Source organism: Cygnus atratus, chromosome 1, assembly GCF_013377495.2.
Source record: "Cygnus atratus isolate AKBS03 ecotype Queensland, Australia chromosome 1, CAtr_DNAZoo_HiC_assembly, whole genome shotgun sequence".
Classification (NCBI taxonomy): domain Eukaryota; kingdom Metazoa; phylum Chordata; class Aves; order Anseriformes; family Anatidae; genus Cygnus; species Cygnus atratus.
Window position 1 is genome coordinate 4,454,040 of NC_066362.1, and position 27,922 is coordinate 4,481,961.

General features: G+C 42.9%; 3 protein-coding genes across 6 annotated transcripts in view; 2 read left to right on the forward strand and 1 right to left on the reverse strand.

Annotated features, from left to right (window-relative positions):
• Positions 1–3,653, forward strand: part of ITIH2 (inter-alpha-trypsin inhibitor heavy chain 2) — a 29,726-nt gene extending 26,073 nt beyond the window's left edge. The window contains exons 20-21 of the mRNA XM_035549363.2: positions 587–698; positions 1,157–3,653. Coding sequence (XP_035405256.1) covers positions 587–698; positions 1,157–1,304 — 260 coding nt within the window. The 3' untranslated portion in view covers positions 1,305–3,653. The remainder of the gene's footprint in view (positions 1–586; positions 699–1,156) is intronic.
• Positions 3,654–3,841: 188 nt separating this feature from the next.
• On the reverse strand, positions 3,842–17,358 carry KIN (Kin17 DNA and RNA binding protein). Of its 2 annotated transcripts, none has more exons than XM_035549365.2 (13): positions 17,188–17,358; positions 15,862–15,956; positions 14,880–14,923; positions 14,657–14,779; positions 13,545–13,726; positions 12,362–12,410; positions 11,976–12,033; positions 8,361–8,481; positions 7,858–7,908; positions 7,106–7,174; positions 5,923–6,022; positions 5,577–5,677; positions 3,842–4,109 (listed from the first exon to the last, which is right to left on the reverse strand). In XM_035549365.2, exons 1-13 carry the CDS (start codon positions 17,299–17,301, stop codon positions 4,047–4,049), a joined length of 1,170 nt encoding a protein of 389 aa, XP_035405258.1. In that variant the 5' UTR covers positions 17,302–17,358; the 3' UTR covers positions 3,842–4,046. The 2 variants fall into 2 exon arrangements, with proteins under 2 accessions (XP_035405258.1, XP_035405257.1); XM_035549364.2 differs by having other exon boundaries at positions 8,361–8,484.
• A 47-nt stretch (positions 17,359–17,405) lies between these two features.
• Positions 17,406–24,693, forward strand: ATP5F1C (ATP synthase F1 subunit gamma). 3 transcript variants are annotated; one of them, XM_035549366.2, is made up of 10 exons: positions 17,406–17,570; positions 18,167–18,201; positions 19,103–19,234; positions 19,883–20,087; positions 20,555–20,698; positions 21,096–21,160; positions 21,773–21,928; positions 23,033–23,129; positions 23,980–24,017; positions 24,558–24,693. In XM_035549366.2, the coding sequence occupies exons 1-9, from the start codon at positions 17,527–17,529 to the stop codon at positions 23,984–23,986; spliced, it is 885 nt and encodes a 294-aa protein (XP_035405259.1). In that variant the 5' UTR covers positions 17,406–17,526; the 3' UTR covers positions 23,987–24,017; positions 24,558–24,693. The 3 variants fall into 3 exon arrangements, with proteins under 3 accessions (XP_035405259.1, XP_035405261.1, XP_050566345.1); XM_035549368.2 differs by lacking the exon at positions 23,980–24,017; XM_050710388.1 differs by lacking the exons at positions 23,980–24,017; positions 24,558–24,693 and having other exon boundaries at positions 23,033–23,133.
• The last annotated feature ends 3,229 nt before the right edge of the window (positions 24,694–27,922 follow it).

Genomic DNA, 27,922 nt, shown 5'->3' on the forward strand with positions numbered 1-27,922 from the left:
CAACTAGGAAATTCCTGTAATGTCCAAAGACACTGTGGGACATCAGGGGCCAGGAGATAATTCCTCATCCTGGCTGCGGAAGGTGTTTTCATAAAAGGCCTGCTAGCCTTGGTGATGTTGTCACAGGGCTTTCCCAGCCTGGCTAATCTGTTGTGAAGCGATAATAAGCCTGAATCAAATGCCTCAAATCCTCTTTCTGAGATGTCTGTGCAAAAGCTTGTAATTCAGCTCTCCCTTTTCTGGCAAGAGCATAAAACAAAAGCCAAGGGCTCAATCCACAGGGAAAAAGAGCCCTCCAAGCCCTGGACCCACCCAGGGCTCCTTTTAAGATGTGGGAACCCAGTGCAGCAGAGGTGGTTTTCCCTTCACAGCTCCAGTCTGCTTCAGTAGAGGTTTGCTGGCTCAAAAGCAGGGCTTTTTACCCCCCCCGCGTGGGTGATCCTATAGAGCTGGAGACACAATGATCCATGCCAGAGTGGTTTGCCTGCTGCAGCTAGCTTGGATTTTCAGAAGTGCCCAGCAGCAGCTTACATTACAGTCACGAAAGTTAGGACATGCAAAGAGCTTTGAATCTCTCTTTGATCAGGTCAGTTTGCATCTGAACCAGAAGTGTATATCCACCACCAAAGACCTGGGCAAATACCAGAGAAACCACAAGCCACCATGGAAGTGAAAGGAAACAAGCTCACTGTTACCAGGTAGACATAACGTGCTTTATTGCTCTTTCCAAATCTTTCTTTTCTTTTTAATGACATCACTGACTGCAGGCTTAATAACTTTTAAGGATCTTGAGGGGGAAAAAAAAAAATCCCTGTTTTCCCTCTGCTAACAAATAATCTGGCTTTAGCTTTTGGCAAGACACTCAGGGCAGTAATGCAAGTTGGGTTCTTTTGTATTTGTACCTGGGCAAGAGCAGTCCTGGCCGTATAGCTGCTCTCAGAACCTGACCTTGGATAGGCTGTGTAAAAGTGCCTGGGATGCCCACAAAAGGCCCACGCAGTCACAGAGCCATAAAATTCATTGCATTTGTGGTTTCCTCTCTGCCAGTGAAGGCACACAAGTCACCACTTTGCAGTGCCATGAGCAAGCAGGATTAATGTCTTCTCATCTACTTGTCATACCCTGACCTTCATTTTGGGTGGCCTCTTCCTCACAGGGGACTGCAGAAGGACTACAGGACAGATCGCATGTTTGGGACTAACGTGCAGTGCTGGTTTGTGCACAACAGCGGGAAAGGTTTCATAGACGGCCATTACAAAGATTACCTCGTCCCCCACCTGTACAGCTTTTTGAAGAAACCGTGAATGCTCAAGCACTAAACCAGTATATTACAAAAAATTCTTCTCTGCTCCTACACACCCAGAACAGTAGTTGTCAGCCTGCCAAGCCGGATTGACCAAAGGTGACTTCACCAATTCTTTTATAAATGATCAGTGTTTCCAAGTGTTTCAAATGTAACTCCCTTTTCTGTTAAAAATAAATAAATCTGTAATATGGTGACGTGCTGGATTGTAGTAGGTATCTTGTACTTACCGTGTTTGATTTGGTGGATATTAAACTCCATTAAAAATATTATCTACTTTGTAATATACATTTCATAGTAGACATGTATCAGCATTGTGACTTCTACACTGGCTGTGGGTGTTAGCCACGCTACAGAACTTAAGCTCTTGCCTTGTCAAAGCACTGGGAAAATATAAGTTCAAGGACTGCTGGACTAATTAATACAAAAGGAACAAGGGGTCTGAAATAGGTACCCCAAAGAGTCTCCAGTCTTTAAGGATGAGTTCAGTCTTTAAGGATGAGTTAACCAGTGGTCAGAAATGTCATTGAAATGGCTGATGCTGCCATATTGCAGGGAAATAAATTAGGTGAGCCCAAAATATCTTCCAAACTTTGTTTGGTTTTGGTAAAAATTTCAACGTCACAGTGAAGTTCATACCCAGATATAAAACTGATAAAGTCAGATAAAGAGCCTAGAATTCAGACGATACAGAAATCACCAACAGGACTAAAAGCTTCTCTTCCAGGCGGATTAGTTCTACCATTTCCTGGCCTGTATGTGAAAAGCAGTGAATAATCATTCTCTGTTCAACTCCACACAACTCAACTTTCCTATTATATTCACTCTAACGTTTCAGGCTCTAGAATGTCAGGTGCAATTATTTTCAGTGACAGAAAAGCTGTTCAGTTTTTTTATTTATCCTCATTAGTCTCTTACATGCCTCTTCTTACTCAGAACCTGTCCTTTGAGAAAAGGCAGAGCTGTTTACACAATCCAGGTTGCTCAAACCGCATGAATTTACAGTCAGTCTTCTGTCTTCAGATCCTTTCTGCATGATTCTCCATTCTTTAGATACTGCATTACTGCTTGACTTGCAGTTATGTCTGGAATCCCTGGAAAGCCATTTGGTTCTCCTGTGGGAGGTCATTCCAGACAGCAGCTTGTTTCACTGAGCCTCTGCAGTCTTTCAGCCTTCCTGCAGGGGTCCCCTGGAAACCACGCATCATGGTTCTTTGAGGCAAAGAAAGGGACAAGAAATGGTGATTTTGCTGCTACTGACCCTGAACTTTAGACTGCAATGTGACTGATGTCACATCACTGAATGTGACATCACAACAGCATCTTGCCCTACGCAACCCTCAGCCCACTAAGGAAGGTGCTGAGTACCTCTTCTAAGAAAAAAAAAAATCAAGTCTCATGAAAGGATTTTTGCTCAAACACAGAAAATTGTTGTGTTAGCATGGCAAAAAAGTTCTACTCTTCCCAGATGAGCAGACCAGATGGTTCTCTTCTCACCCGTCCCAGCTTCCTACATCTCAGCTTCCCCCAAAAGCCACACAGCATCAAACACAGCAGCTCCCCACAGCTAAGATCTGCTCTGGAAGGTACAGGGGTGTCAGTTTTCTTGCCCTCAGGTTCCAGACCCACACAGTGTAATCAGAGGCAGACTGAACCATAAGGTGATGGTTTGTAGTTTGCCTGGGTTGTAGCTTGCCTGTAAAAGAAAGACTTGCATCTTTCTTTTCCACAAGTGAGGCAGTTACAGCAGTTGGACGCACTTCACTGTGCTCTTCAGTGGCTATGAACCAACAGAGCGCCGTCCCATGTGTTTAAAAGGCTGATACGGAATACACTCACCTAATAAAGGTTTACTTTTATTCCTGAAAAGCCTTAAAAATATTGTACAAAATGTGACAAAAAAAAATTTAAAAATAATGTTACTCATTTAGCATTCACAGCAGAGCAGGGAGACAATGGAAATATGAACAAAGGAAAAGGCTCTGGAAAACCAAAACAGTAACCACCAACTCATATCTGCACACACTCAGGTTGGCACCCCAGAAACCCCACGAGTAACATCCGACTTGGCTGTCTATATGCAGATAAATTGCATATTGATATTATTAGAAGCCCTGAAAAAAAGGTGATGGAGAAGACTGATTATGTGGATTCTACTATAGCTGGTATGTTAACTAAAAATAAGTTGGTGACAGCACTTAATAAACCAGACCATTCTTTAAAAAAATCCAGGAAAAGAATCCCCGGCAGCACTGTTACCTTCCTGCTATTCTCTTAATCCTTTCCCTTGTTCCTCCAGCCAGAATCCAATTTTGGCTGCAGGTCAAGAAGCGTGCTGTTTAAACTCCATTGGCCCCAACACACACTGCCTGCCTCAAGCAGCTATTGTAGGTAGTTCTCCACCCTATGGAACTTGTAACGTACCTCAGTAAATAGCACACTCCAGCTTGCAGCTATCTGCTGTGTTTTACAAAAGGAAATCGAATCAAGTATCATAAAATAACTTTGAAACAGAATCAGACGGAGTACTTCCACTGATAAGATTTCCACAAACATTTTATGTAACAAATTTATAGTGATCTTTAAATAAAACCAGTTTGCTCGTGGTTGATTTCTATATACATTATAAATACATATACACAGAAAACAAAAACCCTGACATGGTAGAGTCTTGTATCTGCCTGGAAGAAGCCAGAAAGATGTTTTTGGGAACCAAAATCATCTCTGATCCACAGTTAGCGCCTCAGGCAAGTTTGGAAATGTCTTCGTACTGGATACCTTCAACTCGGCGTCCTTTTAAAGGTCCCTGGAAAATACAACAGTACAAGAAATAAGATCAAAACATGAACTTGTTTGTTGAATTTCCCACCAGAGAACTTAAAGTAACATAGCTAAAGAGGTCGTATCAAATCTTGCTGCATTCAGTCATTTTTTAAGAAGCACAACTGAAATGAACAGCACTGGAAATCCCAGGCGTTAGCATTTCTACCCGGTGCCGTGCACAGTAAAAGCACAACAGCTACTTTTCTGTTTAAGAGCTCTGCCCAAAAGCCACACACAAATGCACAACGGCTGTTGTACAGCCGATACATAGTGGAATGCATTAAAAAAAGAACTGCAGGTTTGGGATTTGTTCACAACACAGCGTTTTCTGTTTCATTGCCTGCAATCTGACTGCAGAATGTGAAAAGGCTTCAGTACTGTCTCAGAAATCTTTTCACATTCCGGACACTTTGTGTTAGTTTAAGTTCCTCAGATTTGGGGGGCAAATATAAGCAGCTGTTTTGAGTTGATTCACTGTGAGCTTCTAAGGAAAAACAGATCTAATTTTGAATACAGACTTGTTATATATAAAAATTCTGGTAACCCTACAATCATTGTGAAAATTCTCACAGACTTTAGTGGTTTCTAGTGGTAGTTTCACCCTTTTTTAATTTATAGACTTAGAGTTCACACAGAAGGAGGTAATCTTTACATCTACAAATACAAGAACAAGAGAAAAAGCAGCCTCCTTTCCCAAGACCAATGTTTCACGATCCTTGTCTCCAACCAAAGCTGTGGTTAGGACACCTGCACAGTCTGTCCTCAAGTAAATTCTCCAGAATCCCACATGGGCTGAGTTTCTGCAGTCCTTCTTTGAACAGGATACTAACAGGTATCTCCTGCAAGCTGTGTTTGAGAGATCTCTCTTTGAGACAATATCCCCCCTGCCATATCGATGAGTTTAAAGACAGTTTGGCAGAGGAGAGCAAAGAAATAGCCACACACACAGAGGTGATCACATGGCTTAATTTTAGCCCAGGGAAAGGTGTGATGTTAAAAAAAAAAAAAAAAAAAAAACTCAAATGTACTTGTTAACTATAAACCAGACAACAAAGCATATAAAGGCCCATATTCAGTCTAGCTGAAGGGAGGAGAAAAATCACCTCCATGCATATTTCACATTTTTTTTACCTTCCCACAAAACAGTACAACACCCACATTCAAAACAAGCATACAAAATATCTTGCAAGTCACTTTCAAGTTAAAAACTTGCCAAAGTCAACATCTGGGCATCTTCTTAAAGGCAAATAGCAGAACCTTAGTCTGCAATGAAGAACATGCAGCTGTTTTCCTACCAGTTGGGAACAGGGGGGTGAGCACAGCATTTTGTACACCACAAACCCCACCAGTAAGATGGGATTAATGACACCTTCTTTTTTTCCTAAAGCTCTCCAGCATACAGATGAAAAAGCACTCTACACAAACTAATCTTACAGCGTTTTATACTTACAGAGTCGATGATTATTGTTGCCGAAAATTTCTTTTCATTGATAGATTCCAAGATGCCTTCGTTTCCCCTGTAACCACCATTTAATACCATAACTTTCTTGCCTGAAGTGAGAAATAGGAAAACAGTTACAAAACAGGGCTCCCAACTTCTTCTCGTGGAGTTGGGTTCAACTTCACCACCCGCCAAGGAACAGAAGGCTTCTCCTTGAGGCTCCAGCAAGCAGCCCCCAGCTCTACCCATTCACAAAGTGTAGTTTTCAAGTGAATGATTTGTGGTTTAAAAGAACTGCAAGTTAAGTTTTGCTGTGACAGCTAAGTTGGAAAACAAGCAAAACAAACAGCCATACCTGGTGCTGGTATTACAGTCTCCAGATGCGTTTGATCAAGCTTCAGTTTGTCTCCAGAATCAATCATCTTCACAACTGCTGTGTACTTGTCAATCACTTCCTGTTGTGAAAGGCAGAAGCCAATCAGTGACTACGACATTACAAAAAAATCCTTTAAATTTGCATTTTCAAAGTTAACAAATTCAGGACCAAGAGTCTGCATTGGTACATTTCCAAATGCAACGATGACTTCTGAGCTGTGCTAAAGGCATCCAGCTTCTGCAAGCCACCGACTGGCCTCACACTGAAGTTAAGGCCGCACTAAAAGGGCTTCTCTTAAACATCAAAGACTGGTTTCCTTTGTAAATGAAGACCAAAAATTTTTGTCAGCCTTGTCTGAAGGCTTTGTCAACCTTCAGGTCAGCTACCTTAGCTATCCGATCGAAGATGGGGAGTAAATTCTTTCTCTCATGGCAGACTAAGCTGGCTGGAAGCCACACAGTGATGCTGCCTATCAATGAGGAAAAATGTCACCGACCATCTTTACACCTAGCGTAAGCCACGTTCAACCTCCCACGTTCAGAGCTCAGTGGAGGACAGCCACTGGGACACATGACCTGCTGAGATGCTTACCAAAAAAAAGCTGTGATTTTTGAGCTCTCTATGCTGCTGTCAATCATTCAAAACATGCTTGGGTGGTGTTCTTCGGTGCTCTTGCCAGAGACTGCTGGGCCTTGGACTACCTAGTACATCATCATTTCACTGGCAGGGGCTAAAAGAAAGCACTTCTGAACAGAGCGAGGCTTACAGACTGAAGACTTTGTACACAAGGGAGATCTTGCTCAAAGGCAGCACGCAGTGTAAATATTTGTGCAAAACTGACTTGTCTCAGATTAAAATGCAATTGCACTGCTCTTGGTCTTCTCACACTGAAAAAGTGACCGTTCCTCCCGAGGGATGTGTTCATAGGGATAAGCTGGGCAGGACAAAAACAGTTCTTAAGAAAGGATCACTGAGTAAATGCAACTAAACCAATTGAGGGATTCACTCTGCCCAAAGTCCCAGTGAAGTTAAGGTGAATTACAGCCCCATCAAGTGTTCACTCGAGGCTGAACAGCTTACACAGGGAAACAGAAAACTTCAGAAGTCATCTGATACCAGAGCAACCTAACCAAAGCCACATGCTTCCATTTGCACACTTTACCTTAACAACTGCTTTCTTTTTGTGATACTTCTCCCCCAGCTTTTTTGTGACAATTTTTACAACGATTTCCTGGAACATTTGAAAGGAAGGAAAAAAAAAAAACATTAAAATGACAAAATATACAAACAATTACACATCTAATTACACATGCAAGTCACTCTAACCCCAACCACAGTGACACTATAGACACAGTGAAGGAAGCAGCAATAGTAAAGACTCAGCATTCAGGAACTTGTCTTTATCCTTGAATTGTTGCCTCCAAGTATAATCTCTCAGGACTTTTTTTTTGCTTTACATATTCACTTACATTTTAAGGTAGGATATAAAATGACAGCCCTCAACGGTTAAAGGGCAGCTCTTGATCTAAAAACCGGTCTTAGATGAGGTCTCTCAGCTCAAAGGCTGATGCTGAACACTGCATCTCTGAGAGTCAACTACTAGTGTAGAAAGAAGAGGGCTGTAAGTCCCGTCACAATTTAAACACCATCCGCAGAGACTGATGGCACCAACTCCTTAATTAGAGAATTCCACGCCATCCGAGATCTGACATGGTGTTTCAGACTGCAGATCATGGTCAACCAGGGAGAGTAATTCCTCCCAGGTACTGTAATTTTTCACATTTGGCAGCTTGGAAAATGAGTGAATTTAGCTTGGAATCTGCTTTTGGATCTTTACATGCTTCAAATCGCTAGCAGCTTTAGAGATGCAAAACTGGTCACATTTGTTTTAACAATATTTTTTAAGACACTTACAGGCTGCAACCAGTAGTCGGTTCGAGATACTCTTTTCTTCTCTTCTTCAAGCTAGAGAACAAGAACAAATAATCACCATTTATTTCCTCCTTTTACCGCAGCTTCCCCATGCTTTCAAAAAGCTGAATCAATTCTCCAGACCCACATCAAGTGGGGAAAAGTACTACAAGGGTATGTCAGCGTTGTTTGCTGCACAAAAATGAATCTGATGAGATCCAGCAGTCCACGATAAAATGATGGAGATTTACATTTATTTCTGTCAAGATATTCTCTTCTCTTGCAAAAGCTGTATTCCTTTATTTCCAACATGTGGATTGTGTGGGGAATAGGCACAGATGAGCAGCAGAAAACGGTTTTAAATGGGAAGTGAGATAGTTTTGCCTGATAGGACGTGAAGGTCTGAATTCCACAAGAACTGAAGGTCTGAGGTAACTTCAAAGGGAGGCCCTGGCAGAGTGGACTCATTGGGGTTATAAAGACAGAGATCCTTGCACAATTGTTACCTCCATAATCTCATCCAGTGCAGATTTCTTCTTCTTTTCTTTGGACTGACCAGAGCCATGAGCCGGTTCTTTTCTTTTAACTGCCCCTTCCGCCGCCTTCAGTGCACTCGGTCCAAGGACACTGCTGGAAGAGCAAGATGGCGTTTTCACACAAGACCTCAACTTGACACACAAGACACACAAGACCTCAACTTGTCTCCTCTACCAAGATGCATTTGAAGAACTGGCTGGACAAAAAGGCCTGCTGATCTGTCTGACTTCAGTCATGCAAAGTCACCTTCCAGACCACGCACGCCTCCTTCTCTAGGACTGCGCTTTGCAGCGAGAACTGATCTCGAGGTGCGAGTCCCACGTCCGCTGATGTTCGCTGCTAGCAGCCCAGCTGAATGAAAACAAATCCAGTGGGCAGTTCACCAGCGCAAAAGCAAAGAGGCGACTGGGGACTTGAGTTAAACGGTCAAGGCAAAAACAAGTCTGCAAATAAGAGTTTCAAATTGGTTCGGAATATTTCTTTCAAACACATGAATCAAAATGGCAAGCTTGGGGCTGTAGAGAAGCCACCTGGACTGAGCAACTCTCCAACACGGGTAGAGGCCTGGAAATCCTTCCCGACAGAGATAATTAATCAATCAGGCAGAGGGAGGGAAAGAAGGGGAAATTGTAGAAAAGGGCTCTACACCCAGCAAATAAACACCACCTTCAGGGTCATACGTAAAAATAGGCAAACAGCCTATGACTTATGAAAGAAAAGAGCAACCAGCAGAAATATTTTTATCTTAGGGATCAGGGAACACCTAGGTGAAGTGAGAAGTGCTTAAAGGCAGCCTGTGTTTGCACGTTTTTGTAAAAAAAACATTTGGATGCAGTAAAAAATTTAGGTGTTTTCTCATCCACAAACACGAAGAAGGCTGCTGGGAGGTGGACAGTAACATAATCTTACTAAGGCCTTACAACAAATCTCATGTTTTGCCGGTGGTCTGTCGTGAGGACGTTGGAGGTACTAGCAAAGGGAAGGTTCATAATGGGAGTGAGACGCAGAAATGGCAATAGAAACAAAATTGCGAGAAAAATCAAATGTGTTTCAAAGGAAGACTGGAAAACCTCCATAACAGAGTCCTAGAAGAAACGGCACATTAAATCACAAATCCAACAGCAAGTACCTAAAATAAAATTTCACCTAGGGCAAAATACAATTAAAACATAACTGCAATGCCCACGCTTAAGAAGGAAAATTACATTTCTGTGAGGTCACTAAGGGATTCCCGGGTGCCAGGACTAAAACAAACCTTATTTAAGGTATTCTTTAAGGACCCTGGGACAAAGAGTGAGAGACCGCCAACGCTATTCAGGTGTGCCATCGGTATGGACAGCAAGAAAGAACTGGATGCAAGAAAGGACTGGTTTACCTTGAAAACTGTGTTTTACAAGAGACAAAATTAACTAGCACGTTAGGCAAGCTCACATACTTTGGAACAGTTTACAGAACAGAAGCAGAAAAGGGTCCAGCTATAATCGTGGATGACGACTACCAACACAGGCCAACCACGAGGCATCGTGAACACAACCGTGAGGCATCTAGACAGACAAGTATTAGCGCCTTGCATAAGCCACGGTGAGGTTTCCTTTGCAGCATGCACAAATTGGATCAGCTCTCCTGTTCCAAGAAAGTTTAGCTGACTCTGGAACAAGGGCAAGGAAGGGATTAGGAAAACAAGGCTATCACAGTACAAGCCTGCTTGTGCAGCACAGGGAGGGCTGAAAGGTTAAAGCTGTTCTCTATATACATTTATTGCCTGAGGAAAAAGAATCACTGGGGAGAAAAACAACCATTTACATTAAACACCCACACCAACACAAGACCAACTGGTATAAACTGGCCGTGACTACAATAGACAGAAAAGTGCAGACAAGTTCCTAAACATTAGGGCAAACAGGTTCTGAAGGAACTCCCCGTGGGATTATAGGGCTGGGGAGCCCCTGACTGTGTACAGCGGAGGCTGATCAGTGTGTGGACAGGCCTGTGCACGGGTACATTTGCAGTGCTGTGGATCAGAGTGGGTGACCTTGGCCATAGCTCCCGCCCATTCCTTAATTAGAAGTGATTCTAATCTTGTCCACTACAGCAGCCCTGTTAAGAAGGGAGTTGAGGACGTAAGTTCTCAAAGGAAAAAAAAAAAAAAAAAAAACCAGGCCCTCAGTTTACTCAAAGGCAGTGAGCATCAGAAGCCGTGCCTGCAGTGGTGATTCCCAGCTCCGTGTCAGCCGCACGGACACACAGCAGAGGGCACACCTCCCCTCTCACCCCCCTTCTCAGTAAGTCTCCAACTACATCTCTGTACCCAACAATCAGCAGCCCCACATCCTCCGAAATCCACCATCCACAACCTACGGCCTCTTGGCCCTATTTCTGCCCCCAATCAGGAAATGCAAGCGCTAATCCTTGGCAGGATTCTGCAGCGTGTGGTATCAGGTTGAACTCAAATGATCCTCAGTAGCAGCCAACACATCTCACAGCTGCAGAACACACCTTCAGGCTGACACAAGGAGGCAGGATTCACCTCAGTCGTACACGGAAATTATATTCCCAGTGACAGATAAACCGCAGGCTGGTCACCTTACTGTGAAGGAGACATCCAAATTTTGCTTCAACACTACCATTACGAAGCTTACATACAAGTACCTATCGTATACTATGAAAAAATTAGACCTCCCGATACGTGATTTCACATTCCGCCAAATTTTAGCGAGCACCCTAAAAGCAAATCTGAATTCTTCACTGAAACCATTCAAGTGAGCGTCCACATTAAGTTTCAAACTCATCTTAAGCACAACTCAATGCTTAGGGATAATTTACAAGTATTCCTCAAAGCCTGCATCTGTACTGCACAGAACTACTTTGTCTCATTTTCTGCCTGGCGTATCTCCCATCAGATATCTTATCTAGAAGCTAAGCTTATGATGAGAAGCAAGCTTTCGTTTTACGTGCAATACATTTAATTACAATATTGCCTCACAAGAAAAGATGTAATGCTCATCACACGGTTCCACAGACTGCTATAAGTATGTATTATTTGCGTTATTGATCTCTTTTGTCCGTGTTGCTTGTGGTTATATGATGACAACTGAATTTGTGGGCTTTAGAAAGATTTACATCAGGTAGATTCAGCTCCTTTAAAGATGATCAGGGAAAGCGTTACCTCCAACTAGACGAAGCAGTCAAAGCTTTTAGGAACTGAAACGAACAAGTCACGAACAGCCATTCACAGAAGGCAGCTGGGACTAGATGGGATTCACCTTAACCAGTTTGATTAGATCCCTTACCCACCCTCACGCATAACAATCTCTTCCTAGAGGAACCTATTACCTTGTTGGCATCTACCACGAACCTTAGTGAATTCAAGAAGGCTCCTCACAGCATACGTTTAAGATCTAACCATTCACCCGCCTAAAATACAAAAGGAACCATGAAGTCGCCTAGTATCCGCTCCTGAATAAACGTCAGGATGAGACAGCAGACCCCAGATACTCCAGGACAACATACATCTTCCAATACAAACACCACTGACACGTAAGTAATTTGTAAAAGTCAAGGTTGCCCTTAAATTCTTTTCTCACCTGGTTTTAGAAGATGCTGCTACTGAAGTACTTGCTCCTTTGTTTAAATTAAATGCAACTTTAAAAAAAAAAAAAAGGAAAAAAGAATTACTCTATTTCTATCTTTAAATGTAAGTGCATTGAAAGGTGTTACAATTTTAACAATCCGCAAATGGGAAAGGTCGTAAGTTTGAAAATACTTACTAATTTCTGTTTTAGCTTTTAAAATAAAAAAGTTCAAAAAATATACACAAAAATTCTCTGTATTTCCACATTTCCATTGCTCTTTTTAACTTATCTCAAAGCACTTTATGAAGCACTGAGCAAGCCTTAGTCCTCATCGCATTTTAGTCCCAAGATCAGCTTCTGTAAGTTCTAGAAAACTGCATGTTTCAAGAACTGGTTACCTTTTTCTTCTTCATTTTCTCTGTTCAGTTCAGTATAGACTGGCGCCTCCTGCCAAAAGAATACAAAATAGATTTCAGAAAGCTGAGCCAAGGTATCATTTTTTTTTTTGTGATCATTGATTAGCTCAGTTTTACAGACTCCTGTGAGGTTATATAGTAACTGTAATAATCTGCCTGGCTTGATTCATACAATTATAAATTGAAAACATTATCTCATCACAGGCTTCTGTGCAAAATTAACTACTCAACACTCTCCAGAGATGCTGTCTAAACTTGCTTGATTCCAGCATGAAAGGAAAGCGGGCTTACCTTAAGTTTTCTCATTTTGAACCAGCATGATTAGACTGGTTTTTGGACAGACTGACAACCTGAAGAAGAAAAATACTGGAATCTTTCCAGATTTTTAGTACTAAAGGCTCAGACCATTTAAATTTCAATTAGTTTTAAATTAAGGAAAAGATAATTGTTTACAACAGCATTTAAATGTACCTATCAACACCCAGGATCAAATGGGAGGTCTCAATCCCAGGCAACAACGTGTAGGGAAGTCGTGGAACGATGCCAAAGGAGCAGCTCCCAGACTGCATGCCGGGACTATCTAAAAACTTTTGACTTTGTGGATTTGATTATTTCAGCCTCCCAAGTTACCTTAGCCTCCCTACTGTACTTATTTGCAGCCCTAAAAGTTTTTAAGACATCATAAATGTAGACATCATACTGGACACTGTTTATTCTCCTACCTTAAATTCAGGATTTTTAAATTGCTAATCACTTGAAGAGAACTATTACTCATTTAGTGGTAAAGCAAGCCAGGTACAAAGCAATTCCAAGCTTTCCTCCAGAGCAGGTTACAACCTTAGATAAATGTTTAACAGAAGTTTCAGAACATAAATGTAGTAATGTGATGATTTTAGCATGGGAGAAGACAGCCTAAATCAAACCTGAAATGGCTAGGATCAGACAGTAAAATGGGGAAATAATTTTCCTCTTGGTTTAGAGAAGAACAGCGATGTAAATGCAGCCACATTTGCTCGCTGCTCCCCAGTCTGAACTGGTGCTCGGCTTGTAACCTGGTGCCTGAAGATTACTCATCACCTTTTAACTGACTGCAAAGGAAATGCCAGTGGAAGGATCCTAGCAGCACTAACTTAACTGAGAGGAAATATAAGGTAGTTTTCCTCACCAGTTCTTTCCCCTCCAAGCCTCTTCTAACTTGCTGTTCGATGAATTTAGCAGTTTTTTCTTCATCATCAAGGTCTTGTTTCTTCTTCCTCTCTTGTTCCTGTTGCCTGCGAATAGTCTCTGGGTCCCTATCAATATACTGAATGTACCAGCCTTTTGGAGTCTCATCCACCTTGCAAAGACCTAAAAAAAACACAAGAAAAAGAAAGGTTAATATTAACAAACAACAAGCGAGGAATTAAGAATACATCAAGATCATTTTTGTAGCTCACTTTTGCTATAACAATGCAAATACTTTTTTGTATACTTCATAGGGAGACAACCTACCCCTTACTGGCCTGGTAAAATTGACTTTGAATCATCTTTAGTGATTGTTTCTTCCCTTCAGCTAGCCAGTTCTATGTGGAAATAGGCCAGAATACATAATAAAGTGGACAAAATGCTTTACAGTACTTTCCTTATTGAAGAAAAGGCTTCCTTCCCATTGTTTTAACGAGGAAGGAACCAGAAATCTAACCTCTATAAACACTACACATCAATAGCATAACACTATAGGAAACTTCACTATGCTCCCTTATTGTTACTGCCACTCAGAGTGACTTTTCAAACGCTAAATGGCTCATGAATGCACCCTGTAGCACACAGGCAATTAAGCCAATGTAAACTTTGTCGTATCACAGTGCCACACAATCTCTGTTCCCCCCACTGAACGCAAAATTGCTTAAATCTTTTCATTAGGCCAAGAATGAAGACAACTGCTTGCTTCTTGTCACCTTAAATCCTGAAGGATTCTGCATTTGTAAGAGATGTCCTGCCATAGCTTTTACTTTTTAAATGGCGACTCTTGGAAGCTGACTTAGGATTTAGCAATAGCTCCAGTAACTACAGGAAAGGTTCGTGATTGATGCATTTCTCCCAGACCTCCGGCGCTTTCCATAAGCAAACTCCTAATGGTTAGCACAGAAATGCGTTTGGGCATCTGTTACACACATACAGGAGGGAAGGGGAAGAAAGGAAAAGGAAACGGGAGAACTAACACAAACGCTTACTGATTACTTGTCAGCAATTATCCAATAATTTTAGAACTTCCTGACCCTGACCAACTCTATTTACCTTCTCTCCCCAACCATTTCGTAAAATCAGTCAGCGTCTCCCACTGCGTGGCGTTCATGTGGATGTGCTCGCGGTGACTGATGTATTCGTTGTACACGATGTTATTGTGGACTCTCTTTGTTCCTGAAACAGAATTATTATTAAACGTAAGCATAGGACCTAGGAGAAAGCAGCCAAAATGGAATCAAGAGACAACATTAAAAACAAATAATGAGATATTTACCAAATCGTCTCCTGAGCAGCTCTAGGAAATCATTTCGGAATTCCCTTAGGGGACAAAAAGAAAGTATTTTAGGAAAATGTAAACAATTACAAAGACATTTGTCATTGTCATTAGCAGTGAAACGTCTGCAGCATAAACAGGAGCATTCTTTGAGCTGAGCGTGATGAAATTCAGCCGCTCGTTTCCCTCTTTTCAGTGAGGTGGCACTAAGTGCAGCGTGTACGCACAAAGAAACGCAGCGTGCTACGTGCCCGTACAAGTTAAATCCTCCGAAGGCTAACACCCTTTCCAAGGGATAAAACGGGAAGAATGAAGCCTAACCACTTCCCGCTAATTGCTGGTATTTCATTACCAGGTATCTTCCCGGGCTGACTAACGCTGACACAAAACACGAGGCAGGACACAGGGCAGCAGCAGGTTGGGGAGACTGATCGCTCATTTCCCCGCTAATTCAATGGCAGGAGGATAAAGCCTCCCCTTCAGCCTCGTGCCGCAGACAGCCCCGCTGTCAGGCAGGTCAGCTGGACAAAGGAACGAGGGAAACAGCGAGACACGGGGCAGTCCACCGGCTTCTTATCTCCCTGCGACGGTTTTCAGCTCTTTGTAACTCTGAGTGTGACAGCCGCTGAGCTGGGGCACAACAGGGACATAATTTGTACGGGAGAGCAACTTAAAACAGGACTCGGACGTGGGATAAAACTGTCACATTTGGGCTAAAAATCTGGGAGAAAAAACTGCCTCATTTGGGGGTGAAAAAAATCTCAAATGGGATGAGACTGTCAAATTTTAAACATCGTGGCTCCCTGAGATCTCTACGTGCTTTCAAAAGGAAACTTTTCAAGGAGCCATTAAAAAACACAGCTGGCATTAAAACATATCAGAATAAAGTGTCTTCAGTGGGACATAACTGGCCTTAAGAGGTCTGGCTGTGCAGATCCGACACAGGAATGCGGAGCTGGGTAGGAAGACGCAGCAAACTTACTCAGAGAAGTAATTCAGGAATTGCTGGGGATTCTCAGAAGCCAGCAGCAGTTGTCTCTGGTGGGACTCGGACATGCAGTGACATTTGAAGCCATTCTGTAAGATAAAAATAAGTATTTTAGCTTTGTCCCAATTTGTAACAGGCAGCTGAAAATTATTAAAAGTGTTTTATAAGCGGATGTCTCACGTAAAACACCTTAACCAAGTTCAGTCCTGCCTGTCATCACTGGAAAGAGAACAGGATTTGATCTTCTTGGGTGAAAGGAAGAGGACAGCAGAACGAGCTGAAGAACAGTATGCTTACACATCCACCGGGGGCTTTACTTCTCTTCCAAAAGCACGTTAAAATGCCTGTTCATGAAGGACAGAAAACTAAAAGCACAGTTACCCCAAGTGGAGGTGCTTTTAGGGTGCAAGCCCGGTGGAAACCAGGAGGAAGAGGACACTCGCATCCCGTGAGCACCTGGCCCCAAGTGAACAGACAAGTGAAAAGAGGGGGAAGGGTCAGAAAAAAACCATCTCTTTCTAACAGGAGAAGCAGAGAAGGTACTGAGACAGCATGAGGATTGCTTTGCTGCACTTCAGACATGCAGCATCTTCTCGGGTGTGTCACTGAGCTCACCCCGAGCCCAAGGGAAGCCATGACCAACCTAAACTCCTCTCTAGGGCTGGTGAGAGCCACCTCGCTCTTATCCCCACTGCCCTGTCAAGGTCGTGGGGGTGAATCACCCCAGCAGGGTGGTTTGGGACCATCCTACGCTCCCTCTCACGCAGGGCTGATCAATCACCGTGCTGGGGATTGACTGTGCCCAAAAAAGGCTTGGGACCATCATGTTTTGTCCATTGCGGTTCAAAACTGCTCCCAGAGGGGGACTGGGGATCCCAGTGGGATAAATCCCTATCCCAATTGATCAGCAGCCCTTGAGGTCCCGCCCAGCTTCTCCCAAGGGGATTTTGGTCCACACAGGAGGGGCTGCAAAGCCCCAGAGACCATGGGTCCCCCCCAAAAGCAAACATGGACCCCTGGTTCCCATGGAACGAGGTCCAGCCTCTCCTTGACAGGCTCACACCCCACGGGCAGGACGAGAACCCACAAAAGGCGACCGATGGATGGCTGCCAGCCCTGCAACCCCTGCTGGGGACCCCTACAAGAAGGTCGGGAGCCCAATACACAGCCCCTGAGGGGATCGAGGCCTTTTAGACGCCCTCACACAGCCCCTAGGGGGGTCGGGGCCCTTCAGGAGCCCCCCCCCACAGCCCCTGAGGGGTCGGGGCCCCTCAGAGGCACCCCCCCCAGGCAGGATTTGGGCACCCAGGGGGGGCTCACCTCGTCGCGGCACTGCTTCTGGCACATCTGGCAGTACCAGCGGAGCTTCTGCAGCCCCTTGGACTTGATGCGGTTGGCGATGGCCTTGGGGCTGAGGAAATCCGACTTCCCCATGGCGCCCGCGGTCCCCCTCCTTCCCCTGCACCCTGCCGGAAGTCACCGCCGGAAGTCGCCGAGGACCTACCGGAAGTCACCGATGCGCTGCCGGAAGTCGCCCTCCTCCGAGTCCTGCGCGCATGCGCGGTGCGGCGGCGCTGACCTTCAGCGGGGCTCGGGGGGGGAGCCGCCGCCATCTTGGCCCCGGGCGCTGCCGCCGCCGCCGCTGTCACCGCCGCCGCCATGTTGTGCCGGGGCGCCGCCGTCGGGCTTTACCAGCCGGCATGGTAACGGGGAAGGGCTGGGGGGGAGCTGTGGGAGGGAGATGGGGCCGGGGGGGAGCTGTGAGGGGGAGCTGTGAGGGGGAGCTGTGAGGGGGAGCTGTGAGGGGGCGATGGGGCTGAGGGGAGCTGTCAGGGGACGAGGGGAGGCGCGAGGGGATTAGGGAGCAGGAGGAGCTGTGAAGGGAGCAATGGGGCCGGGCGGGGAAGGGGTCTCAGGGCTCTGCTTTTCATGGGCAGGCGGCTGGTGGTACAGGGTGAGGGGGTGGACAGCGTCAGGAGGGTGTTCGTCAGGGTCTGGCTCTCTCTGCTTCCTGGGTTTAAGTATTTAAGAAGAAAAACGTGAGGTGTTTGGGAGGTTGTGTCCTTCTGGTGCTCTGCTCAGTGGGCCTTGGTTGGCTTACGCTGTTAACCAAGGTAGTGAATAACCTATGAAGTGATATAGAGAGAAAGAGAAACATGGAAGGTTTGGAGAGAAGCGTCCCTGCTGGGGGGTGTTTTTTGAAAAATAACTGTTCTTAAATTTCCGTCTCTCATAAAGAGACCTGTCTTTGACAGGTGTTGTAATGAACTGTCCTAATTTCTCCCACGTTCGTTTTCAGGGGCCAAGTCAGGAACATGGCAACTCTGAAAGACAGTAAGTGCTGCTTTCGGCTGCTTTTAAGAGAGGGAAATGTTGCAGGAAGACTCTTTGTTAGAAGATAATTTCTGTTGGTGTCTGTTGCATAAAGTCATTGTGGTAGACCACAACAGTGATACGTGAGCCTCCATGAACTTACATGAACCATGTGTCCTTCAGGAAAGTCACTGCTTAAAACTAACTCAGGTGCTATATAAGCAAACCAGCGTAGTCTTATTCAAACATATCCTGAAAGTAACTTTGTCAAATCTGCTAAAACAGGCTTTTGTTCACCTTTAAGTGAACAGAGTTTGTTATGCTTATTGTCCCACATAGGGGAATAAAAGGTTGTCTGAATGTTTCTGCTTTGATAATGCTTCTTTAAGCCATGGCAGGTTTTTATACAGGGGTTTGGTCTTGAACTTGTTCTTAGGACACCTGTTTTGTTTGCTTTTCGCATCAGTATTTTTATAAATCTCATTGCCACAATCTAAATAGAGGAGGGAAGCTGTTCTGTCCCTTTATAGTATTGGGTCTGGGTTTTTTCCCTGTTATCCCAGAAAAGCTGGCAATATACCTCAAATTATGTATTTGAGAAACAAACAAGTAGAAATGGAAGGAAAGAGAGTAGTAAATAAATTTTATGTTGGGGTAAATAATAAATTTACGTCTAGGGTGCAGAAATGTGTGTTGTAAAGATGCATTTGTGTTAGTCGGTTTACTGTGTATGCAGTCTTGGTACAAAAAATACTAAGGGTATATCTCTTGTGAGGTTTATTTGGGCGTTGTTTATTTATTTCTTCTTTGAGGAACTCGGAGAATGATTTCTGGATAGCTCTTGCTAGCATTTTATTGCTTGTTTTCAATGTCACTGTGCCCGGTGTTAACCAATTTTGACCTTCGTCTATTAACCTTGTAGTTACCCGGCGTTTGAAGTCCATCAAGAACATTCAGAAGATTACAAAGTCCATGAAGATGGTTTCTGCAGCAAAATATGCAAGAGCTGAGAGGGAGCTGAAGCCTGCTAGAATATATGGAACAGGAGCACTGGGTGAGAGAAGGCTCTTGCACTTGGATGTGGGAATAGAAGTGGGGAAGCTTTCATGGTGTTGATTAAATGCCTAGACTTTTTGAAAATGTTTTTTCAAAAGAATTTGTATCCCTACGCCGCTGTTACCTTGAGTATTCCTTTATATGTAATTCATAAAAAGATATTTTTAAGTGTTATAATGTGAAATTAGTTATGATATCTGATTTTTTTTAACTTTGTGTGATTGCATAATTGTTTTTATTAGTCATAAAAGCAAAATTACTCAGATTTTTTGGCCTCCTTCTTTCTGTTAATGAAATAGGTTTGTATCCCTGTACCATCAGGTCTAATACTTAAAGGTACTGCCAAACCTTCGTGGAAACTCTTGAACCGCATGTGCTTCTTGGACACTGGACTTGCAATCAGTGTCATTATTTAGTTGAAGTTCACTGATGCAGAGATGCAGGTGGCTTTGAATTGCTTCTTTGTCACCTCTGGTCAGATCACGTGCAAACTTGAGTGATTGTGAGGGAGGTAAAATTCACCTGGCTGTGATGTGGAATCCCTTTACGAGTGATTTTAACTGAAATTAGTCAAAGATGTTTTGATGAGACCTATTTGCCTCCTGGCACCTTTGGATAACTTACCTATTTCCTTTTTTGTTTTCAGCTCTGTATGAGAAAGCAGAAATTAAGGCACCCGAGGACAAGAAGAAGCACCTGCTTATTGGTGTGTCCTCTGACCGAGGTCTGTGTGGTGCTATCCATACATCTATTGCTAAAAGCTTGAAGAATCAGATTACCAACCTCTCAAATGCGGGGAAAGAAGTTATGGTGGTTGGTGTAGGTGACAAAATTAGAGGCCTACTTCAGAGGTAAAAAAGGAGAGGGGTTGTTTTGTGTTGTTGTTGTTGTTTTTCCCATTGTAGAAATTTAAAAATTGCGAAACTGCTCAAAGCTATGTGGCATTCACAGCTAATTGCATTTTATGGAACTGTGCTAAATCCGAGTTCCTTTGGAAAAAAAGAAGACTGCTGATGTGCTAAAGTGGGTTTTGATCGCTTGCATTTGATTGCTGTCTTACAAAACTGCTGCATGACATTTTAGATTTGTTCCAAAAATACAAGGTAGCAACACGAACCCTGTTGCAAGTGTGTGCTTATCATGAAGCTATAATCATAATTTAACTGGGGGAGGGAAGCAAAATTTCTCCCAGACCCTAATTCAGTAGGATACTTGGTTCTTAACACTAGTAAGTTAGTGTCATTCCTTGCCTCTTGGTCCTAGACAGTTGTTCGCTAGAGCACCAGCTTGGTTCTGACACAGATTTTTGTTTCTGCAGGACGCACAGCAATTACTTCCTGATGACATTCAAAGAAGTGGGCCGGAGACCTCCTAGCTTTGGAGATGCTTCAATCATCGCTTCAGAGTTGCTAAACTCTGGGTACGAATTTGATGAAGGCTCTGTCATCTACAATCGGTTCAGGTAAGGTTAAACAGAAGCTGCACTGGAAAGACCTTGGGTGGAAGACTTCCAAATAGTGTTTTGGTCCAGTGAAATAAAATGTGAAAACTAACTGAATTGGCATGTTTAGTTTTTCTTGAAGAGTCAGTGTGTTTTGTATTGTGTGTGAAGAGCTGTTGTAGTTTGGTTGTTGCTATTTTTTTTAATAGCTACGGTTGGAGTTCTCTTCTTACTTGTATAGCGCGTGCTGTTATATTTCCAGTCAGTGCATCGTTATATCTTTCGGGTACTTGATATCTCTTCATCAGAAGTATCACAAAACTTTGAGGAATTAGGACAGAAGTTGATCGTTTCAAGTTGGTATTAAACGCTCAGTTTAGGCTCTTCAGCCAAACTCTGTTATGCTCTTTTTATATAGGTCTGTCATCTCCTACAAAACTGATGAAAAACCAATCTTCTCGTTTGAAACAGTTGCTGGTTCTGGTAAGTAGCAAACTAGAAACCACCAGGTACGTCAAGTGGTAGAAAGTATTTTCACACAGATAGTATTCTTTGTATGGAAATAAGATGTTAAGTCATCTTATTATGGTGCCTGTATCGTTAAGTTTAAAATTTTGCTTTCTCTTGGCGTTCAGAGGCTGACAAATCAAACAGCTGTGGGGAGGGAGGTGAAAAATAAAGGCTGTACTAATTCTGGTTTGAAACTTTTCTCTCAAGTAACAATTACGCATATGCAACACTCGATTCCAGTGCTTTCAGCATCAAGTGGCTTTGCACTACTCAGGGAAAACACCCCAAAATGTTTGTGCAGCATTGTGTGGGAAGATTAAACATAATACACCGCTGATGCTTTGGCCCTTGTCAGAATCTGACTTCCCTGGTGATGAAACTTAATTAAAACACACCAAATAAGTAATCTTGCTGATATTTAAAATTTTGCTATGAATGGAGACATAGTACATGGAAAAAATCTCTCCCCATTGCCTGAAGTGGAAACAAGCTTTTGTATGGCGAGTCTTCCACGTGATACTGTGGTGTTTTGTTAGAAGTAGTACAGCTTGGATTTCTCTGAATCCACTCTTCCATACTTTACAGAAAGCCTAAGTATCTATGATGACATTGATGCTGATGTGCTGAGAAACTACCAGGAATTTACGCTAGCAAATATTCTGTACTACTCCCTGAAGGAGTCCACCACCAGCGAGCAGAGTGCTAGGATGACCGCCATGGACAACGCAAGCAAAAACGCATGTAAGTCTGCTCCCTGGGTTTTCCAGGACTTCAACTACTGACCTCCCTTGTTGCGATTTTTTGCTTCCAAAATGATCAGAAGTGAACCAGCTTCTCTCTTAATTGCAATTTGAGTTGGCTTTTTGGGAGTTAATTCTACTGTTGTTTTTTTCTGAACACGCGAACCTCATTTTGTCCCTGGAAAGAGGGATTGCTGTCAATTATCTAGAAAACAAGACTAGGTAACTGAAAGTGAACCAACAGGGTTTTTTTAATACGAACATGGAATATTTAACTAACCTGGTGGCTGGTCTGAGCATTTCCAAATTGTTTTTATAAACCTATAAGCTATAAACCTATAAACCTGTATAAACCTATAAACCTATAAACCTGTAAGACTGATGTAACTAGTAATGCATCAATTTAAAGGTGGGGAAACTGAAACTGGCTAAATGTTTTACCACCTGTCATGCAGAAAGTTGAGAATATGCAAGTATTCCTTGGGGAATGTCCAAGTTGAGCGCTCTGCAGTGAGTTGCAGTTGGTATTAGTGGGAGACAGCCAATAACATTTAATGGGGGCAGGGTGATAAGACTTCAGTCTCAGGAGGATAGTGTTGCATAAAGGATACTGGTAGCTCTATGAAGCTGATGTGATATGCAGTAGGGCTACCTGGAACTGTAAGTATGGGTCTCTGCCGACCTCCTTATCTTGAAAGTGGTGGTACAATCTCCATTAAAAAGAAAAAAAGGAAAAAAAGGATGTAAAAAATCAGGCTCCATTTGCCAGAACAGCAGTAACTTGGAAGGAAATATTGTTACAGTTATTGACAGGGAAGTCTAACTTGAAACAAGCACACAGTATTTGGTTTTATGTTAAAATAAGTGATAATGGTACTATGGTATTTATTAGTCTGTCACCTGTTCTTCAGGTGTTCAATTCTGTTGCCTCGAGCCAAATTACCTAGTTTCTAGATTGTCTGTGAGTAGTATTACCTGTAGGGGAAACTGAAAAGTGCAGTGAGCCTCTTGATCATCCCTGTGGATATACAATACCATTTAGTATTCTGTTCATACAACTTTTCCTGTATTTGAATACTTACATTCCCACCTTAATTTATTCTAGCTGAGATGATTGACAAATTGACCTTGACATTCAACCGTACCCGTCAAGCCGTCATTACTAAGGAGCTTATTGAGATCATCTCTGGTGCTGCTGCTCTGTGAGTACCCGTATAAACACGAAACACGAGTTTTTCCAAAGTCATGTCATGCTTGCATCCTGCTTCAGTCAGGTTAATGGGGAAGGTCAAGGCGTGTAACTTCCAGAACCAAAGGGAAGAGAACCCACGGCATGACTCCCAGGTTTTTCAGCTTGTGGCAGTTGTACTAACAAGTGTGAAGCTTGACAGCCTTTTCTGGCCAGATATGCTTCAACAGCTGGTAAAGTAGATTTTTAGCTTCAACACACATCCTTGCCTGAGCAGAGGATGTTTCCTCATTTTTGGCTTTGAATTGGTTTCCCCGCTGCCCCTGCTACCTGTTTTTTTCCTCCTCTGTCTGCCTCAAGCAGCCCAGCACATTGCTACAGTACAGTGGAGGAACTCAGGTGACTGAAACGCCTTTGCATAAATCAGCCTTCAGTGTTCAGAACTTTGGGGGGTGGGGTTGGAAAGAAGAGGGCATTTCTGGAGTCTGTTAATGCTAACTGCGTATCATAAATGTTAAAGTTGAGTATATTGCTTGTTTCCCTGAGAATGAAGTTCTGCAACCGTGTGTACGGCAGGTTGCAAAATGTGTGGTCCGAGCCCACACTTTGTAACTGCACGTAGCTAATGTGTATTACATCTAACAGTTGAAAAACTTGTGGTGTACTCAAAGATGCAAATACCTGTGATAATATCCTGTATGTTTACAAAGTGTCTGGAATACATCCCGTATTGCAATTGCGTGCTGTATTGTGCCCCTCACAATACATTTGCAGTTACGAATACTTGCATAGTTCTGCCTTAATTTGCATGAGTTGCTTGCTAACCTGCTTGTTCTGTTTTTTTCTCATAATATCATAACCAGGGATTAATCGACAAAAGAGGTTCAGCCAAATCCAAGAGGTAAAGTTATGGAATAGATTGCATTTACAATGGATGGTTTCTAAACACAGTCTTAAAGTTAAATGAGGAAGTCGGAGTTCAGTGATGCTGTTCAGACAAATTTCTACTCCCAGACAGCTGAAAAACTGCCCATTGCGAGTTTGAATCTAAGCAAGAGGTTATTAAAGAGAGCACCAAGTATTTTAAACATACTATGCCCATGATAGCATACATCAATATTGGACAGTTTCCTATGTTTCTTTTTAATTTATGGGTTATTGGATTCACTTGAAATTACAGTTGATTTTTTTCTGTAGTGCCCTGACATGCTATGCTGTGACTTAAAAATGTCTGTAAGACATTCTACCTGAAGGGGGTTCTGTAGCAAAATAAGCACATGCAAAATTTAAAGCTTCAAGGAAAAACAGACGTGTTACGGGGAGTTAGAGGGGAGCGGGGAGTAAGGGAGATCAATGAGTTAATAAAGCATTTCAATTGGAGGAGATGAGTTTAAAAAAGAATTAATTGAAGGATTTTAATTTGATTCACTTTTCCTTACAGGTGAAGAAGAGTTCTTCTGAGCAGATGGTTTAACTTACCAGTGTCTGTGTTAATGAGACTGCTTTGCTATTTTGCGAAGAAGTGGTGAAGCCCCAGAAATATATGTAAATTCTTACAATAAACCACCTACATGAAACACGTGTTCTTGGTTGTCTGTGGAGCAAATGCTTTCAGTTGTCTAAACATCTGGCTTTGACTTGATTGCTCTTTAAAACATAGCTTTTAAAGGCTGTGAACTATATTATTTTAATTTCTGGCATAGAAAGCGTATAAGCGGGAGCTTCTTTTGAAGAGTAAAAAAGATTCTGTGTTCAGTGTATTAACACCTTGTGTTTTAAAGTGTTGGTTTTTTTTTTGTATGCGTTGTGTTATGCCCTGAAGGAGGGGAACGGAGGAATAACCCCTCTGCATCGTGTAGTTGTAACACTGACCTCGATCTCATTTGAACACAATACTAGTACTGTTTCCAGAAGTTTGCATTCTAAAAGAAACTGATCTGATGATACGAATCATTTCAGCATTTACTTAGAACGCACACTGTTTATATATATATTTGAATGCTGTAAAATACAATAATGTAATAATATTTCCAGCCTTCGCTGGGCATGACAGATGTGAGAAAGGAAAAAAGTAAATAAAAGGGTATAGTAGAAGTGCGGGAAAGAAATAGCGGTGCAGTATGACCATAAACGTCGAAAGCTCCCACCCCCCATTTCTGCAGACAAATCAAGAGCTCTGAAAGACTTGGCATCATACAGGACAGAAATGGGAAGAGGATCTGCAGATGAAATCTGAAGAAAATGGATGTGGCGTTAGGCATCAAACCCATCTGTGAGTCTGACAGCAGGGACAGGCATAAGCGGCCACGTGCTGCTTGCTCAAGCTGCTCTTGGATTGAGTTAGACCTAAGTCAGCTGGTCTAAAAACCGTAAGTGCTATTTGATCAGTGCAATTCCTAGTTCACAACCACGAGCCTGTAATTCTTGACGCATAATTTTATTTTTATTTAGAACACTTAAATCAAGCTTTGTCATGTTTCCTTTTCTGCTTAAGTGTGGGAAACTGCTTTAAACTTGGAAGCCTAAAACAACAGTAGATTGTAATTTACCCAGTTGGCAGCTTGTCCTGTTATTTAAACAACCTCAGTTTTTGAGGTAGTCGTGATGATTTACATTCCACTTCTAATGTTGCACACCTATAGGGCCAAAGCTTTCCAGCGGTGCCTGATTTCCACAGCTGCTGTTCTGGTGGACCATTGTTGGCTCCTGGCCTGCCGTCAGCACCTTGCATGCTCTGCTGATGCTGTGTAAGAACACCCCCTGCCTGGCCTTGCCCACCTGGCTTTGCCCAGTCTGACTGGAGCTGGGAATGCAGAGTGGGTAGGAGGCTCGTGGGGGTCAGCAGGGATCCGTTTCTCACATCCCAGATGATGTGCACGTGTAACACTGTGCATGAAAACATTGGTCTGTTTGAAACGCGTTGGCAAATTGGAAATTGCTTGAAGGGGCCCAGGGCAGGAGGAACTCCCCGGTGCAGCACCAGTGTACCAGGGCACCCTGAAGAAGTAAAACAATCCTCCTGCCTTCTCCATCCTGTCCGATTGTTCCCTTCTTTGTCCCCCAATTTCCCTCTGATAAGGAAATCCCTCCTGTATCCACCAGCCTGCTTTCTCTCCCTACCCTTTCCAAGACACAACAAAGGGGTTAGCACGCAGCCTGGGTCAAGCCCGTGTTCCCACTGCAGGCCCTGGGGTGTCCCCATCTTTTTGTGCCACCCTCGACCAGCAGGCTGGGTTTCTGCCAAGGCTGCTGGACCTGCTCCTGTGTAGCACGTTCTGCCTTGTGCTTTGGTTCAGCATTTTCAGGACTATCTGTTCTCTGTTTCTGAGATGATAGGTAAAGGTTAACGCATATGTATATGAAGTAAAGATTCTAATCTCCTTTTGTTTGAGTAACAGCATTTGATTTTACAATTCAGACACTTCGGCCCTAACAGCCTCTGACTTTGCAATCATTGGGGTGAATACACCAGCTCTGCATCAAAATTTCTGACCTACTGTGGTGCATTATATGCTCCTAGGTACCAAAGGAGTAGCATGTCCACAGAAGAAGGTTCTTTCCAATTCCTTGAATCCCGTCTTAATTCCCTTAAAAATACTTGTGAAATTTCTAACAGGTGAGCTGTGCATTTACAGCTTCTTAAAATGCTCAAAAAAAAAAAAATTAGAAGATTGGAAATGTCAGTTCAAAACTCCCCAAAGCTGCTTGAAGAGAGTGAGCAAAGAACATTCCCTGTCTTGAAAAATGATGAACTGACAGACTTTGTCATCAGTCTCGCTCCCCTCTCCCTAGATTGCAGGCTTGAGAGGTGCCTGACCCGAGAGACTAGACTGTTTATTGACTAATTAGCACACTACTAATTATCTAATAAATCAAGGAGTAATTCACGAACTAATTAACTTCTGGTAATACAACACTGTTATTTACAATTCTGTGCTTCACACTCATTACTTACACACAATGAGTTACAGTTCAGTGTTTGTGTTAGTGTCTACCCAAGCAGTATCATATAACACTTCCATTGCTCCTCACTCCACCCCTCGCACCACTAAATAACTATTATTTTTGTTTCTGGATCCTCCTTCCCACCACCACCGTTTCATCCTTTCCCTGCCCTCTTTTTTTCCCAAATAAACAACTCATCCATAAAAACTTTCCTCATTGTTCCCAGTTTTGCTACATCTGTTGTCAAAATCTGTTACTGTTCAATTCCCCAAAAGATCCCCCCGAATCAATTATTTGGCTTATGTTGGGTGCATAGTGTTTGTTTTACACACTTTCTACTTCAGACCTGTTTCCCTCATGAAATTCAAGCACTTTCTTATTTACATTCAAGAATCCACATACCGCAGCAAGGTTGCATGCTTTTTCACGCTCACTGTGCTCATCCTGCTCTCCACTGTTTGATTAAAAGTCATTGGCTTTAATTAAGTAATTTACTTATTTATTTTTATTTACTTTTGATAGTGTCCTAGTTCCCTGGCTATGCCCTGTCTTGTTATCAGGGATGGCACTGGAGTGGGACCTCTTACCTGCAGACAAGCATACACAAGCGTGCTTTTATAGATATTTGGTTGCTTGTTTTTGTGGTTCCAGCCTGTGCAACAACTCGCAGTTCCAGAAGAGATTCACAAAACCATTTTCAATTACTGAAATTAGAAAGGGGAGGAGTATAACAAGTCAGCCTTTTTTTTTTTCTTCCTTGCAAGGGAGAAATAACCCTTACCAGTCTCCTGGCTTAAAAATCAATTTTGTTTTGAAGCGTCTTAAATCAGGCTCCTTCCCGTGTCCTCGAGAAGTCCCATC

Bases quoted from the DNA above. Each gene is read 5' to 3' on its own strand.
- ATP5F1C (XM_035549366.2), top strand. From the start codon at position 17,527: ATGTTGTGCCGGGGCGCCGCCGTCGGGCTTTACCAGCCGGCATG. The intron at 18,202-19,102 runs GTAAGTGCTGCT...TTAACCTTGTAG, and splicing joins CATGGCAACTCTGAAAGACA to TTACCCGGCGTTTGAAGTCC. The intron at 20,088-20,554 runs GTAAAAAAGGAG...TTGTTTCTGCAG, and splicing joins ATTAGAGGCCTACTTCAGAG to GACGCACAGCAATTACTTCC.
- KIN (XM_035549364.2), bottom strand. From the start codon at position 17,301: ATGGGGAAGTCGGATTTCCTCAGCCCCAAGGCCATCGCCAACCGCATC. The intron at 12,411-13,544 runs GTGAGGAAAACT...TTCTTTTGGCAG, and splicing joins GCTTGGAGGGGAAAGAACTG to GAGGCGCCAGTCTATACTGA. The intron at 6,023-7,105 runs GTAAAGTGTGCA...CTTTCACAACAG, and splicing joins AAAAGAAAGCAGTTGTTAAG to GAAGTGATTGACAAGTACAC.